The sequence below is a fragment of the Gekko japonicus genome, unplaced genomic scaffold (genome assembly GCF_001447785.1).
Source record: "Gekko japonicus isolate JY-2015 unplaced genomic scaffold, Gekko_japonicus_V1.1 scaffold105, whole genome shotgun sequence".
Taxonomy (NCBI): Eukaryota; Metazoa; Chordata; class Lepidosauria; order Squamata; family Gekkonidae; genus Gekko; species Gekko japonicus.
The window spans coordinates 1,046,703-1,062,440 of NW_015167532.1; the positions used below are offsets into that span (position 1 = coordinate 1,046,703).

The following is a 15,738-nucleotide window of genomic DNA, read 5'->3' on the forward strand; positions in this document are numbered from 1 at the left end:
CAGCAGGGGCTGCGTCTGGTGCGAGGAGCCTTTGGCTGCGCTGCTCAAGGGACAGAAACCCTTTTCCCGTTTCAAAAGTTGTCATGCTGCTTTTGGACCAGAGAAGGCAAGGCGAGCCGATGCCAAGACAGCAGAAGAGAATTGGGAGTGGGGGGGGGAAATCTATCGGTTAGCTGCGTTCGCCTGTTCCTACAATAACAAAAGAAGAGTCTCGTGTTACTTTAAAACCATGCGTGTCTCTTGTGGCATAAATTTTCATGGGCATTTCGGCCGATGCAGTTACTTTCCTTGTTCACAATCCACTAAAAATAAACAGGGGTCTAAGTATGAGCAGGAAAAACTTTACTCCCAACATAAGCCACTGTTGAGTTTTGCCACAAGAGACTAGTGGGACTGCCCCTTTGGGGCCAGGAGCAGGACATCTGACAAAGTGGGGTCAGGTTCACAAAATCCTGTGCTGCAAGGAATGGTATAGCCTTTCAGGTCCCACCGAACTCTTCTTTTGTTCACTAGAAGAGGATGGAAACTAAAAAGGGCAACAGCCAGTGATTTATTTACAGCTGCTTCTTGGCAGTTTGGGGAGGCTTTTGCTTCCTGCTCCCTAACCTTGCCACAGGGCAGGGCTCTCCAGAGAAAGCATCGGAATAGCAATGGCCCAAGGCAGAATCAAGTCTCCAGCCCTATACACTGGTGGTGGTGGGGGGAGACTTGTTCTGTTTGTGCATGCCGGCTGTTTCCTAAGTTGCGTTCCCTCTTCTACTTTTCCCTTCCCCGCCTTTCCAGTCTGTACTTGCTGTGTTAGACTGGGTGAGGCAGCCCTCCAGAGTGCAGATCGGAGCAAGATGCAGATGTTAAAGAGTAAAGGTAAAGGTAAAGGTTTCCCTTGCTCGAAAGCCAGTCGAGTCCGACTCTAGGGTTGCGGTGCTCATCTCCGTTTCAAAGCCGAAGAGCCAGCGCTGTCCGAAGACGTTTCCGTGGTCATGTGGCCGGCATGACTAAACACCAAGGCGCACGGAACGCTGTTACCTTCCCACCGAAGTGGTACCTATTTATCTACTTGCAATTTCTTGCTTTCGAACTGCTAGGTTGGCAGGAGCTGGGACTAGAGACGGGAGCTCACTCCGTCATGCGGCATCCGGGTCTCGAACTGCTGAACTCCCGACCTTCCACAGCCTGCAGTTCAGCATCTTAACCACTTGAGCCACCGCAGCTCCTGTTAAAGAAGAGCAAACTGGCAATTATCGAACCAGACGGTTGAATGGAATCACCTTAAAGACTAACAGATGTATTGTGGCACAATCCTTTTTGTGAGACACAGCCCACTTCTTTGGATGCATTAAAGTATTATATTCCCTTGGCAGACTTATATATGCACAGAAAGTGTGGAGTGGAAGGGCCCACAGAGGCTCTTCTTCCTTCTCTACCCACCCACCCACCTCCAGCACTGCCCACTTTAGTGGTGTTTTCAATGGTGGTGGGGCATCAAGGGTTCCCCTCCTCCTCACCTGGCCACCTGCACACCTTCAGTGAGGCTGCCTCAGTGAAACTGCAGGATCCATTTTTTTGGGGGGGGGGTTAATCCCCACCTTTTAAAAAGGATTTTTGGGGAAACCTGGGGGGTCCGCCAAGCCTGAAGGAAAATCTCCCTTCCTGAGCTAAGAGAGAAATGTGTGAGCCAGAGGCTAAGAAACTGTGAGCCAGCTCACACTCTCAGCTTAGAGGGAACATTACCAAGACTCTTTGTTGCTTAGCACGGCCACCCTTCTGGAATTCGGCAGTCACTCGCAGTACCATACCAAGCATAGTTACACCCTTCGACGTCCACTGAAGTCAAGGTGGTTCAAAAGTTGTAACTCTTTTTAAGATTGTCTTGTTAGTTTTTTTGTAATTTACCTAGACTGGGGTGGGGTGGAGATCAGGTCTTTGTATGTTTTGTGTCAGGCACTAGAGTGTCTCCCTGTGTCTTGGTCCAGTTCCAGTTTTCCCTGATCTCAGCCGGGTTTTGTTCATGCTAAGCCATTCTGCCAAGGTCTGTCAGCGGGAACTCTGCTTCCTCAACGCTGGGCCTTTGCATGCTATTAATTGCCGGCATGAATCACAAATAAACTCTCATTGTTGCCACCCACCTGTCATAGATTTCTTTCCACTCACTCCGAAATGCCTTTCTGCCTAGAATGCCTCCATTCCCCCCCTCTTCCACCTGCCATTTATATTCCATCTGAGATCATAAGAACTTCCAGGCAAATGGCTTATTTGTTTTTAATCTGTAAACCTGCTACAAACTCAGCCATTGCGGCCTACTCAAACACCTCAGCCAAATGCTTTTTATGTGCAGAATTATCTGCTGTGAATGCAAATGGCTAGATAAGAGCCGTAGAAACATAAGAGTTTATTGGGGTAAGAACTTGGCCGTGCTCCTGGAAATCTGGTGTCTTTCTTCCTTGGGTATATTTTTTTCACATTGATTTTTGGCCTCTCTGTTTCATTTCAGAGGTAATCTTGGGACTCGTTGAGGATAGCCGCAATAAAATACTCAGAGTGCTGCAATCCAGATCCCCCCCCCTTAGCTATTGTCCTGTAACACATCTGCATTGAAATTAGTCGGTTTCCTTTGCAAGTCCCTCCTTCGTCTTGTGATACCTTGTTTGGGTGGATCATGGCTGTTAGAAGGAACATGAGGCAACAGCGCTACAGGACCTAACAATATTAGTTACACCATCGAGGGCTCATCCACTTGCGCATCATCCAATTTAATATTTATCATCCTGTATCATCATTTGAAATGTGGTGTTGGAGTTTTATGAATACCATGGACCACCAAATAAGTGGGTTGTAGATCAAATTGAGGAGCTGCGGTGGCTCAAGTGGTTAAGATGCTGAACTGCAGGCTGTGAAAGGTTAGTAGTTCAGCAGTTCGAGACCCGAGTGTGCCGCATGACGGAGTGAGCTCCCGTCTCTAGTTCCAGCTCCTGCCAACCTAGATGTTTGAAAGCAAGAAATTGCAAGTAGATAAATAGGTACCACTTCAGTGGGAAGGTAACAGCGTTCCATGCGCCTTGGTGTTTAGTCATGCCGGCCACATGACCACGGAAACGTCTTCGGACAGCGCTGGTTCTTCGGCTTTGAAACGGAGATGAGCACTGCAACCCTAGAGTCGGATTCGACTGGCTTTCAAGCAAGGAAACCTTTACCTTTACCTTTAGATCAAATTGAGCCTGAACTGTCCCTAGAAGTTAAAATGACTAAGCTGAGGATATCGTAGTGTGGTCACATTATGAGAATACAAGAGGCACTGGAAAAGACAATAATGCTAGGGAAAGTTGAAGGTAGAAACAAAAGAGAAAGATCCACCATGGCCTGCGGTCACAATGGAGACTTGGCGTGATCTGGCTGTGCTTCTGTTTGCGGTGGTTTAAATAGTTGCAGGAAGTTTTGATCAGACATCCCACCTGAACCGGCTTCACTGCACGCTTGCTCCATGGTCCATCGTTCAGACTGTTGCAGCATTCTTTTTTTCTTCTTTCACCTGTGCACATAAGTGCATATCCGAAGCTCCAGCTCCTTTTTGACAGCTCCACAATCTCTCTGCCAAGTACTCCGGCCCCTCTCGGCCTCCTTCTCTTCACCTCTCTTCTGTGGAATTCTGTGGAATACATGGGGGGGGGGAGGTAAAGTGCAAATTTACATGAGAGTAGTCCCATAGACTTCAGTGCATTTACCCTTCTGTCAATCATGGGATGATCTCAGACTCTGATGCAGAAACAGGAGAAAGGGGCTGGGGGTGGGATTTGTCACTCGAAAACAACTCTCCCGGGAACTCCTAATCCAGAATGACTATTTGGCTGTGGTGATTGACAACACTACCCAATTTAAAAAAAAAAGAGGAGGCGGAAATGGAAGGGAAGGTTCAGACTTCCCAAACGGCTTGACTTCGCAAGAGGTGAGTTCAGACAGCTGAAAACGCGACGTGAAAGTGCTGGCACCCCTGAATACCAGACTTTCCCCGGTGCCTGATTTCTTCACTTCTAAAGCGAGGCAAAGCAGGGTGTCGACGAAAGGTGCACGGAGGGCAGATGTTGTTGTCTGATCATGCTCTTTAGAGCCGAAAAGGTTAACACAACTGTATCGGCGCAAACTGCTCATGTGATGGCAGCCCATGAGATGGATTGACTCGATCAAGGAAGCCGTAGCCCTCATTTTGCAAAACCTGAGCAAGGCTGTTAATGACAGGATGTTTTGAGGATCATAAGATTGCCATAAATTGGAAGTAACTTGATGGCACCTAACACACACATCATGTGTCAACAATACCCTCATGCTGTCTACATTGGACAGATGTGTTGGTCTCTGCACAAGACAATCGATGAACACAAAGCAGGCATGAGAAATTGCAACACTGATTAACAGGTGGTGGAACATTTTAATCTGCCTGGACATGCTATTACAGAAGGTGCACGGAGGGCAGATGTTGTTGTCTGATCATGCTCTTTAGAGCCGAAAAGGTTAACACAACTGTATCGGCGCAAACTGCTCATGTGATGGCAGCCCATGAGATGGATTGACTCGATCAAGGAAGCCGTAGCCCTCATTTTGCAAAACCTGAGCAAGGCTGTTAATGACAGGATGTTTTGAGGATCATAAGATTGCCATAAATTGGAAGTAACTTGATGGCACCTAACACACACATCATGTGTCAACAATACCCTCATGCTGTCTACATTGGACAGATGTGTTGGTCTCTGCACAAGACAATCGATGAACACAAAGCAGGCATGAGAAATTGCAACACTGATTAACAGGTGGTGGAACATTTTAATCTGCCTGGACATGCTATTACAGACCTGGAAGTCACTGTTCTACCAAAACAAAAAAAAAATCAAAGGCATCGTACAACATAAAAATGCTGAATTAAAGTGCATGACAAAAATTAAATGCTGCATGTCATCCTGGCTTAAACAGAGACTTGGATTTTCTTACTGCAATCTCTAATTGTTCAACTTGGCTCACTTTTTAGAAAGTTTAGTTGGCTGTTATTACATAACCTTGTTACCAATACCAGTTAATTTGCTTAAACTTCTGACTACTCCATGAGTAACTCCATCACCTTGCTTATCTGTTTGTAACTGCTAATCACATTCTAGTCATTCACACAGAGGATTTACACCTGAAAAGCCCGCACCCAGCCCTCCATCCCAACCCATTTTATAATCTTCTTTTAATCTTTCCTTTAAATAGAATTCCCAGTTTGATTTCCTTCCAGATGTCTGAGGGAGTAAGCTCTGTGACTCATGAAAGCTCGTATTTGAAATAAATGTTAATCTTTTAAGTTGCCACTGGATTTGTGTTTTATTTTGCAAAGATAGACTAACATGGCTACCCCTTATAAGAAGCAGAAAGTAGCAACAAAGTGAGTAGTTTACAGTGCAGTCTTAAACAGAGATACACCCTGCAGCATGTAGCCACTCGTGAGGGTAAGTGAAGGAGAGGGGAGATTCTTGGTGGATATACAGTCTAGTAAAGGGTAGATAATAGATATATTGCACGGGGCTTCCACTGAAAATGGTATCTCTGTGCTGAGTTCTCCCTTTCTTTCCCACAAATATCAGTTCAACTTACCCCGTGTCCTGACATCATTTTAGTGTGTGTTATTCTGCCCCAAGCACATAATGGACTGCTGTTAGTGGAGCATGGAAACACATATTGAAATGATACTAAAACTAAGGGATAAAGGGAACTCTGTTCTGTAGACAGGAGAAGAGAAGCGAATACAGGGATGCCAGTTTTGGTGGCAGCTCTGTGTTCTGCATGTATAGTTCTCAAGAGTCTTCTCCAGCATGTATAGTTCTCAAGAGTCTTCTCTCATGTATAGTTTTGCCCTAAAACAGAAGGAGAGTGTGAGTGTTCTGCACTGTAACACACACACTTACATGGACCTTTTGATCCTCTGCCCATCTTCTCCTTGAAGAGGCGGGCAGGCAGTGCTGTTTGCATCACAGCTACCACCATCAATACATTTCCATGGCTTCTTGGTGCTCAGTAGGATTTCAGCAACAGCAACCGCTGGGTCCTGTTGTCTGCCAGAGCCACAGAATCAACTACCAAAACACCTGACCATTGCCGCTTTGAATCTTCTGGGGCTGAATGACCCTGTGGCAGTGCGCAAACGTGAATCACAGCCTTGGTCCACCAAGTTCAGTATTGTCTACTTGGGCTGGCAGCAGCTCTCCAGGGTGTCAAGCTGAGGTCTTTCACATCTCCTACGACCTGATTCCTTTTAAGTGGGGATGCTGGGGATTGAACCTGGGACCTTCCATATGCCAAGCAGATACTGTTCCAGTCAGCCGTGGCCTCTCTCCTAGAGGAGTACTAGGTTCTTCTGCCACTAGCTCTACAGGGTTCGCTGTGAAAAGGACTTCCTGTTGTCACCATTATTAAGGGGTCAGTCCTCCCCTTGGAACTACCCACCATTGTATTGTTTAGTCCCTCAGCTTCATGAAGTCCCATTGAAGGGTAGCAAGTAAAGGGAGAGAATGGCTGTGTCCTTCCACTGGTCTCTCTCCTCACAGCCTGTCCTCTCCAGTGACTTTACTCGGTATCTTCATGTTATCAAATATACTGGAGAGATATTTATTTACAGTAATCCAGAAAATGAATTAGGGATTTGCCAGCAATCGTCAAATGATTCATGTTCAAACGCACAATAGGTGGGAGCTAACACATCTTGGGCACAGTTTTGTTTCTGCCTTTTCAATTGGCAGCCCCCCATATCTTTCAAAAAGTGCCTTCCAAGGGCACAGACACTCCAGAGTTGGTGCCTGATAACATGCAAGAGGTTGACACCCATAAGGAAGAAGAGGAGATTGGATTTATGCCCCGCTCTTCACTTGGAGTCTCAGAGCGGCTTACAAACTCCTTTCCCTTCCCCTTCCCGCAACAGACACCCCGTGAGGTGGGTGGGGCTGAGAGAGCTCTTTCCAGAACTGTCCTTGAGACAACAGCTGTGACAGAACTATGGCTTGCCCAAGGTCGTCCAGCAGCTGCAAGTGGAGGAGTGGGGAATCAAACCTGGTCTCCCAGATTAGAGTCCACACACTTAACCATTACTCCAAACTGGAATATCAACCTTCCCCCGCCCCCATGCTTAAACAAAAGCATTTTCTGTTGTACAAAGGGGTTTATTGGTTAGTTTCCTGTAAACAAACAGGAGTTAATTCATTCAAGGGATTTTGGCATATCCTGTGTGTATACTGGAAAAAACAGTTCTTTGCCTAGGGAGTTTCAAAATATCAACATCCTTTTGCCTGAAAACAGTCCCGTATAAAAACTGGAAGCATTAAAAATGAGATTCAGTGATGACCTTTATCAGCTCTGATGACAACTATAAATCAGGCTGAAATTCTCATCAGCCTGCTGGACAGAATTCATTACAGACAAAGATTGCTACGTTACTCTCTGTCTTTGATTGAGGGACGCCCTATTAAAATGAATACAGCTTCAATAATATGAATCACACATTTCAAAACACCAACTGAGAATGATTACTCATTGATCTTAAGACGCCTATGATTACAGGACTTGGAGACTGGCGAAGCCTTATTGTGTTTTGCTTTGGGTCACAAAGCCGATCAATGTCTGCTTCTTTAAAGCAAGCCAATTTGCTCTTCATTAAATTTCGACCCTTTGCTGATGACGCATATTGACTGCAACAGCAAGATCTCCAGCCCCAGCAGATCAATGTTGGTTTTACTTTTTCACTTTTCCTGGCCCTTTTTTTGATACGATGTAGGGTGTATGTTCCAAGCTTCCAAAAGCCAGTCCTTCTAAACCTTAGAAGACTATTTAATTATTCAAAATGTAACGTATCTTGTGTGGTAACCATGTCGTTTGGCTTCCTTTATCAATTCTAAGTTTTGCGGGATGTGGACAGAAATTGGATTTTGATGTGGGTTGCTTCGTTCACTTAAAAGAGTGTTCAGATTCTTTGGTATCATAGTAAACTCTAGTGTGCTGCCCTGCCCTAGATGGCCCCAGCAAGCCCGGTCTCATCAGATCTTGGAAGCTGAGCAGGGAGTATTTGGATGGGAGACCACGAAGGAAGACCCAGGTCGCGACACAGAGGTAGGCCATGGCAAGCCACCTCTGAATGTCTCTTGCCTTGAAAACCCCATGAGCAGGGGTCATTTCGTAGAAAAAGAGGTGCAGGGGCTCATTAACGTAACTCATTAGCATAACTTATTTGCATATGCCACACACCCTGACATCACCAGAAGTGTGTCAGAAGGCAACACTGGACTGCTTTGGATTGCTAGCGATTGGGGGGGGGGACGTGCAGATCTGTCCTCGCAGAGGAGGGAGAGCTTGTACCTGAATAAAACTTGGTCTTAAAGGTGCCACTGGACTGTTTTGGACCGGGGGGCTGGGGGGGCTTTGCACCTTACCTGGCTGCTTCTTGCTTCTGGGAGCAGGGGGTGGGGCTTGTTGCATGTGCCCGCCCCCTGGGCTTTTACTGCCGGAGCTCCGCTCCTGTGCGCTCCTGCAAGAAATGACCCCTGCCCATGAGGGGTCACCATAAATTGGCTGCAACTTGACAGCTCTTTCCTCCTCTACCACCACCACGAGTGCTGCAATTGTACCTATGCATTTCCAATATGTAGTATGTTGGGAAAAGAAATGGAGGGGTTGGTGGGAAGATGTGAAAGCAATTGTAAAATTTCCAGGACGGCAGAAGATTCTGGGATTCAGAGTTCTAGGTTTTGCCATTACAATCCCCATGGTACTGAACAAAAACCATGGTGTAACATAGAACCAAGAAAACACTCCCTTAAACTTCAAAATTATGTTTTACCTTAAGCACCTTGATTCCATGAACAGGATTAGCCAATCCAAATGATCCACTTAAAATGATCTGGGAAATCTTGGCCCCGAAAGGACAGGTTTTAATCCATGCTTCTGTTTATAGGAGCATCATTGGCCATGCTTGTTCTTGATCATTGGTTTTCATTTAGATTATTGGTTTTCAACCCCCCTCACCACCAATTACAATTTAGGAGTTTTACAAAGGAAAGAGGAAGGGGGAGATACCTCTGAAAACCAGAGAAAAAGAGGTACACAGAACCAGAGCTTATAAAAAAGCACAGAGCCGTTTGTATTACTACAAAAAAATCCAAAGACGCTCAGTTTGTAACTTCTGTGAAAAATCCCAAAACAGAAAGTGTAAACAGTGAAGCGGTTTGAATCGGTGAATGTATTAACAATATAAGCGGTCAAACAATATAAACAATTAAATAGTCCAAAACAGACAATGTATGAACAATATAATGGTTTGCTGGCTGATTGTCCCATTTTGATATCTTCTTCAAAACTACTTTGCTATATCTAGGAGTTTTAGCAGGGCTCTCCTTCAATTTGCACACATTGGGTGGTGTGTGTATTAAGTACCATCTTAGATTTACTTTATTCGAAGTAGTATGGGTTCCCAGTATTTTAATAAAGCAAAGTTTTTACAGTTCTACCTTCAGGTGATATTGACTTTCAGCACTGACTGATTTGCCACAAAACTTCTCAGCACTACAGAAGATTCTGGGCGGGGTGGAGTCAGTTCTATCGCAGAATGTGTCCTCCCCTGTGGTTGTGTGCCTCAGAAGAAAATAACTATCACAAAAACTTGTATTTCCACTTAACTAGTTCACAGTTAGTGATCCCATTGTGGAATGCCTAAGATCACATCCCAGACCTGCAGGGCACAATTTGAACGTTTGAACTGCAGATTGATGTACCTCAGACCTCGATGAGCAAACAAATTCTGTAGCCCAAATTTTGATAATTTGTTTGATGCCTATCACAGTTTTCTTTTTGTTCTTCTCTCCTTCTTACAGATACTGAATTCATTTACAGAAACCGGAACGGGTCTGTGATATTGCAGAATGTTGAAACAAACAGGTCAACTGTGTTAATAGATAACAAAATAATTGTAAGTACCTTCTTTAACGGCCAGAATAATTTCACAGTTGTTTGGCGCTCAGGCCCAGAAAGGAGAAAATAGCTTGAAGACTGAGTTCACATGTAGAGCCTTGCTAAACTAGTAAGCTTTTTCAATTGCCTGGTCTAAGCAGCAAGATGCAGTTCTGGTCTGGGGCAAGTGATGCTCTGTATTCTTGGTGCTTGGGGGGGGGCAACAGTGGGAGGGCTTCTAGAGTCCAGGCCCCACCAGTGGGCCTCCTGATGGCACCTGGTATTTTTGGCTACTGTGTGACAGAGTGTTGGACTGGATGGCCCATTGGCCTGATCCAACATTGGCTTCTCTTATGTTCTTATGCAGTTCTTCTTTAAGTAATTTTTATTTTTGACAAAATTTTACAATTACAAATCAGCAGGTAACAACATCAATGAACAATATACAAATTGTAAACAGAATACAAGTGTAAAGACGCAGGCGGATGTGAGCTGCCATCCCGCTGGAGCTGGGATTTCAGCAAGCTTCAGGGAAGCCAGCGGCTTGTCACAGGCTCTCCCGAAAAGGAGGGGGGAATTGGGTTTGCAGAAAATGTACCAATTCCCCTTCACCTTTTCAGCAGTGCGGGAGGATTTCCCATTCATGACCGAAAGGTTCTCAAGAGCGGACTAATCTCCCCTTTAGTGCGAAGGAGGGTTTCCTTCGACCCTGCCCCCAGCCTATAGATTATTCACAGAAAGGCAAAATGCCCAAGGCAGTAGAACAAAGTTTGAGTCCAGTGTCGCCTTTAAGACCAACAAAGTCTCATTCAAGGTATAGGCTTGCATAAAACGTTGTTGGTTTTTAAAGGTGCCCCCACTGGACTCAAACTTTGTTCCGCTGCTTCAGACCAACATGGCTGCCCCACCTGCATCTACCCAAGACAGTGTCATGTTGGAATAGTCTCTTATGTTCAACACACGTGCTCATTTGGTGCTGCTGGAAAAATATGCAAAACAAAACAAAGTTTTGTTTGTGGAATTGTCTATGTGTGTCGTGGAATGTGTGTGGCAAACAGGGGTCATTTGGGGGGGACGCTGGGGGACGCCATCCCCCCGGGTGATTGTTTGCTGCGGCCCCGATCCAGCCCACTCCCGGCCCAAAACCCCTCGTGAGAACAGGGCCTTTGTTGGTTTTTAAAGGTGCCACTGAACTCAAACTTTGTTCCACTGCTTCAGACCAACATGGCTGCCCGCCTGGAACTACCCAAGACAGTGTCATGTTGGAATCAGTGTTCCCTCTAAGCTGAGTTAGTGTGAGCTAGCTCACAGTTTTTTATCTTCCAGCTCACACATTTTTGTCTCAGCTCAGGAAGGAGGGCTCCAGAGCAAACTAATTAATGCAGGAGCCCAATGGCTCGCTCACAACTTCAATGCCAGTAGCTCACAAAGTAGAATTTTTGCTCACGAGACTCCACAGCTTAGGGGGAACATTGGTTGGAACAGTCTCTTTTGTACAACACACAGCTCACTTGGTGCCCTGGTAAAATAGGTTTTGTTTATGCGAAACAAAAAAAAGTTTTGTTTGTGGAATTGTCTATGTGTGTCGTGGAATGTGTGTGGCAAAGATTAGCTCTTGTACCCCTGTGGTATGTACAGCATATGCTGTGGTACCATGAAAACTAGCCCTTTGAGACTGTGCCAGGTGTTAATATTTGCAGTGTCAGGAATCTTTGTGCGTTCCCCTGGTCCTCCTGTAGGTGTTGAGTCAGTCAGTGGTTACGGTCACACACACTAATCCACATTCAATCCTCTTTCAATGCACTTTCGAACTGGATTTTGCCAGTTCACACACAGTAAAATCCAGTTGGAAAGTGCACTGAAAGTGAATTATTTAGTATGTGTGACCACAGCCAGTGTTTCACCTAGTAAGGTTTGCATTTTCCCTGCTGTCACAATGTTCTCCCAAAGCATCTCATTCTGGAGAAGCTATCAGTTGTTGTTTATTTTTACCTGTGAAATTATGCATGTGTATTAAAATGTATTTATTTGGGGTGTTGGGTTTTGTTTTGCTTTTAGGTATCCATAAGGGCTGTTCGATATGAAGTATCACCAGACAGAGAATATGCACTTTTTGCATATGATATCAAGCCGGTAAGTAAACAATACTTACAGTTCAGGCCAACAGATAATGGTGTTTTGTTCCTTTCGTATTCTTCAGATTAGGGCCAAGCTAGATGAGATTGCATTCTTGAGTTTGCCGCAGGGACAGAGCACCACTTTTCACTTTTAAAATTACCACAGGGGCCCAAACTTGCCCGGGATCACAGTTTAGGGGGGTGAGGGATTCCCACTCTCCACCACCACCGTTTTTATTGGTAGTATGGGAACCCCACAGCAATTCTGAAAGTAACACACAGGCTCTACAATGGCACTCCGTCCACATGGTAGACTCGGGAATACAATATCATCCTAGTTTGGTCCTTGGATAATGTTTCCTAGAGAAAGATTGAGCCCCTGGCTGCTAAAGAAGTGAGAGTTTGTTCAAACACAAATTTAGAGTGATGACACCTTGGACTGTTTTGTTCAACAGTTAGATGATGTTGGGAGCGGGTGCAAATCTGTCAAAAAGGAGGAATGGCATATTGGCTAAAACGTGGCTGAATGTGACAAGGGAAAAGAAGACAGGCTCTGAGAAAGGATACTTTATGGGCACTTCTGTTGACGGTTTCCCGAGCATCCATCAGCTAGTAGTCAGTAACAGTGATGAGGATCAGCCATTGGCTACTAACGCCCATAGTCAACAGGTTATTTATTTAGAGTCTGCCTTTCCTGATGAGACTCAAGGTAAATTACAAAATTTATGAACAAGGGGGAAATAGTATAAGACAATAAAATAAACAATGCATCACCAAAAAAGTATACTGGATTTTGCCAGTTCATACAGTAATATCCATTTAGAACGTGCGCTGAAAGTGAAATAAAGGTGGATTATTTATTTAATGAGTGTGACCACAGCCTTACATTGAAACCATACGGAGAGATTTTAACGGGATTTGGAGTAAAATGCCATGAGTAGGTGTCAACTATTGGTAAAACCTTCCAGGTTCACATCAGAAAAAGGCCTGGCAAATTACTCCTGCTTGTATTTGCTGGGCCTTTCCCATGAGCCCCTGACCACGCACCACTACCAAAATTACACCTGTCCCACTCACCCCCTTTACTTGGTGGTGGCTGCTGCTAGGTAGCCAGTCTGGCAGTGATGGGCATGTGGCTAGTTGACCAGCCAATCTGCCAGTTGGTAGGTCAGCCAACAGGTAGATTCCCTGACCGATTCCCCACAAGCAGCTGTGCTGCCATCACTCTTCCGTTTCCCCTGGTCGTATTGGTCAATTGCACACTATTCACTGTATGGCCGTATTTTGACCTGCATCTCCCCCCAATTTCCCCTGCATCTTCTCAGTCATGTTTTTTGAGGACCGAGAAGATGCAAAGGAAATCTGGGGGAGATGCGGGTCAAAATGTGGCCGTGCAGTGAATAGTGTGAAATTGACCAATACGACTGGGGAAAATGGAAGAGCGATGATGACACAGCTGTTTGTGGGGAATCGGTCCCTGGCTCACTTTCCCTCCCTTCCCTTCCTTCTTACTCCCTTTCCCAGCACCTCTGACCACTGCTCTGGCAGTGTTTGACATGCCACACAGTGCACCCTGTGAAATGTAGTCTCCTAGTTGGTTGATTTTTTAAAATCTTTGGACTGTAAAGATTATTATTGTACTGAAGGTAAGTGTTATGGACTACTGAAGCTTGTTAATACAAATCTGGGTAGAATCTTTAATAGTAAACATTGTCTGATGATTTCTCCTTTTGATGTATGTGATGCACTTTATTAAATCTGTGTCTATCTGGAGATAATACTACTTGTTAGATCGCGCTAACAAAGGACCCGTAGAGTGATTCAGCAAGTGATTCAGCTTTATTGGAAGTAACGAACAAGCACTCAAACGCATTGATGTATGTGATGCACTTTATTAAATCTGTGTCTATCTGGAGATAATACTACTAGCTATAGTCTTCTCTGCGCTTTGCTTGGAATTGGTGATTGCTTGCACATGAAGGGTTTGCTCTGGTTTCACATCCAAACTGGAATGGGATTTTTGGAGTGTCCACATGATGCCATCCCCCTACTCGTCCACTTCCTGGTTTCTTCCTCTTTTGCTTCAATCTTTCAGCCACCTCTTTCCCCCCCAAAAAAGATTTCCCATCAAAGCACCTTTGCATGCACGTGGGCAGAAGGTGCCCCTATTTTAAAGTCTCACCAGCACTAGTACCATTTTCCTTGCTTCAGCCCCTCATGGCCACCATTTCCCCCTCCCAGACCACCACGGGACTTTCGGGGGGGGGGCGGCAGTGTCACCTGAACTACAATGCAATAACAGTATATTGCTGCAATGTACTAGCTCCTCTAAATTCCCAGCTTTTTTTTTTTAAGCAAGTTACTATTCCTTTTTGGTGCAAAGATATATTTCCACAATGAAAAGGGTTAGAGACTGAAAGATCTCCTTTTATACTTGGGACTTCTGCTGTTATATGGCCTCATGTATCCGTGCAAACTGCAATGTCTGTTTTTAATGCATAGGGTGATTTTTTAAAAGCACTTTGATGTTAGGATTTTCAGCAACAGAAAGTGGCAAGGGAAACTGGAGCGCTGTCACTTCCTCAAGATCACAACCAAAAAGCCACCATTTAATACAGTGTCCTTTGATGTTCTTAAACCCATTGAAATGCTTCCTTGTGAACAATAGGCTTAGAATTCTAATAGTTACCCAATGGCCCCTAGGGATCTCTCTTCTGCTCTTTCCTCCTAGCAGCTCTTGAACATAGATACTGATCGCCTTTAGTAAAACAGTGTTGTGCTACCGCCTACATTTGTCACATGAAATTTGAGAGCAGCTGTTCCCTATGGAGGAGGAGGAGGAGGAGGAGGAGATTGGATTTATACCCTGCCCTTCACTACCCAAAGGAGTCTCAGAGCGATTTACAATCTCCTTTCCCTTCCCCTTCTCACAACAGACACCCTGTGAGGTAGGCGAGACTGAGAGAGCTCTCTCCAGAACTGCCCTTGAGATAACAGCTCTGAAAGAACTTATGACTGACCCAAGGCCACGCCAGCAGCTGCATGTGGAGGAGTGGGGAGTCAAACCCTGGTCCCCCAGATTAGAGTCCACGTTCCTAACCACTACACCAAACTGAAAGTCATGTCAGTTCCATTGAGTATTGTAGGTATCACTCTTGGCCCATATATCTTAACTTCAGAATGTAAAATTTGCTATCTGGAAAAATTAATTCCAGGTGGGTAGCCATGTTGGTCTGCGATAGAAGAGCAAGTCCAGGAGCACATTAAAAGACGAACGGGATTTCCAAGGGATAAACTTTTCAGAGTCAAAGCTCCCTTTCTCTGATACCAAGTAGGACATTTGACTCTTGCAGGCGCATACCCTGGAGATCTTGCTGGTCCAAGGTGCTACTGAACTCAAGTCTGACCGGAATATTTTGTGGTTGTTGTAGTTTTGCATTAAGGTGGCACAAAACTGATTGTTTGAGGCTTGTTTCACAGGTTTAACTTCACAAATACTGTAGACTCTGGATTTTAAGATATCAGATATACCAACAAATCCAGTACTGAGGCAAGAAAGCTGGCGGCCTGTTCAAGAAACGTTAGAGGCATATGTTCTGGCATCAGGAATCAAGACATTATACGATGAAAACTGGTGTTCTTTGATTTAGGTGAAGCTGGAGAGTCTGCT

The 15,738-nt window shown here is 45.0% G+C and overlaps 1 protein-coding gene across 1 annotated transcript in view; it reads left to right on the plus strand.

Annotated features, from left to right (window-relative positions):
• Window positions 1–15,738, plus strand: part of DPP6 (dipeptidyl-peptidase 6) — a 308,399-nt gene that overhangs the window by 62,771 nt on the left and 229,890 nt on the right. The window contains exons 4-5 of the mRNA XM_015413434.1: window positions 9,876–9,970; window positions 12,010–12,084. Of these exons, the coding sequence (XP_015268920.1) occupies window positions 9,876–9,970; window positions 12,010–12,084 (170 nt within the window). The remainder of the gene's footprint in view (window positions 1–9,875; window positions 9,971–12,009; window positions 12,085–15,738) is intronic.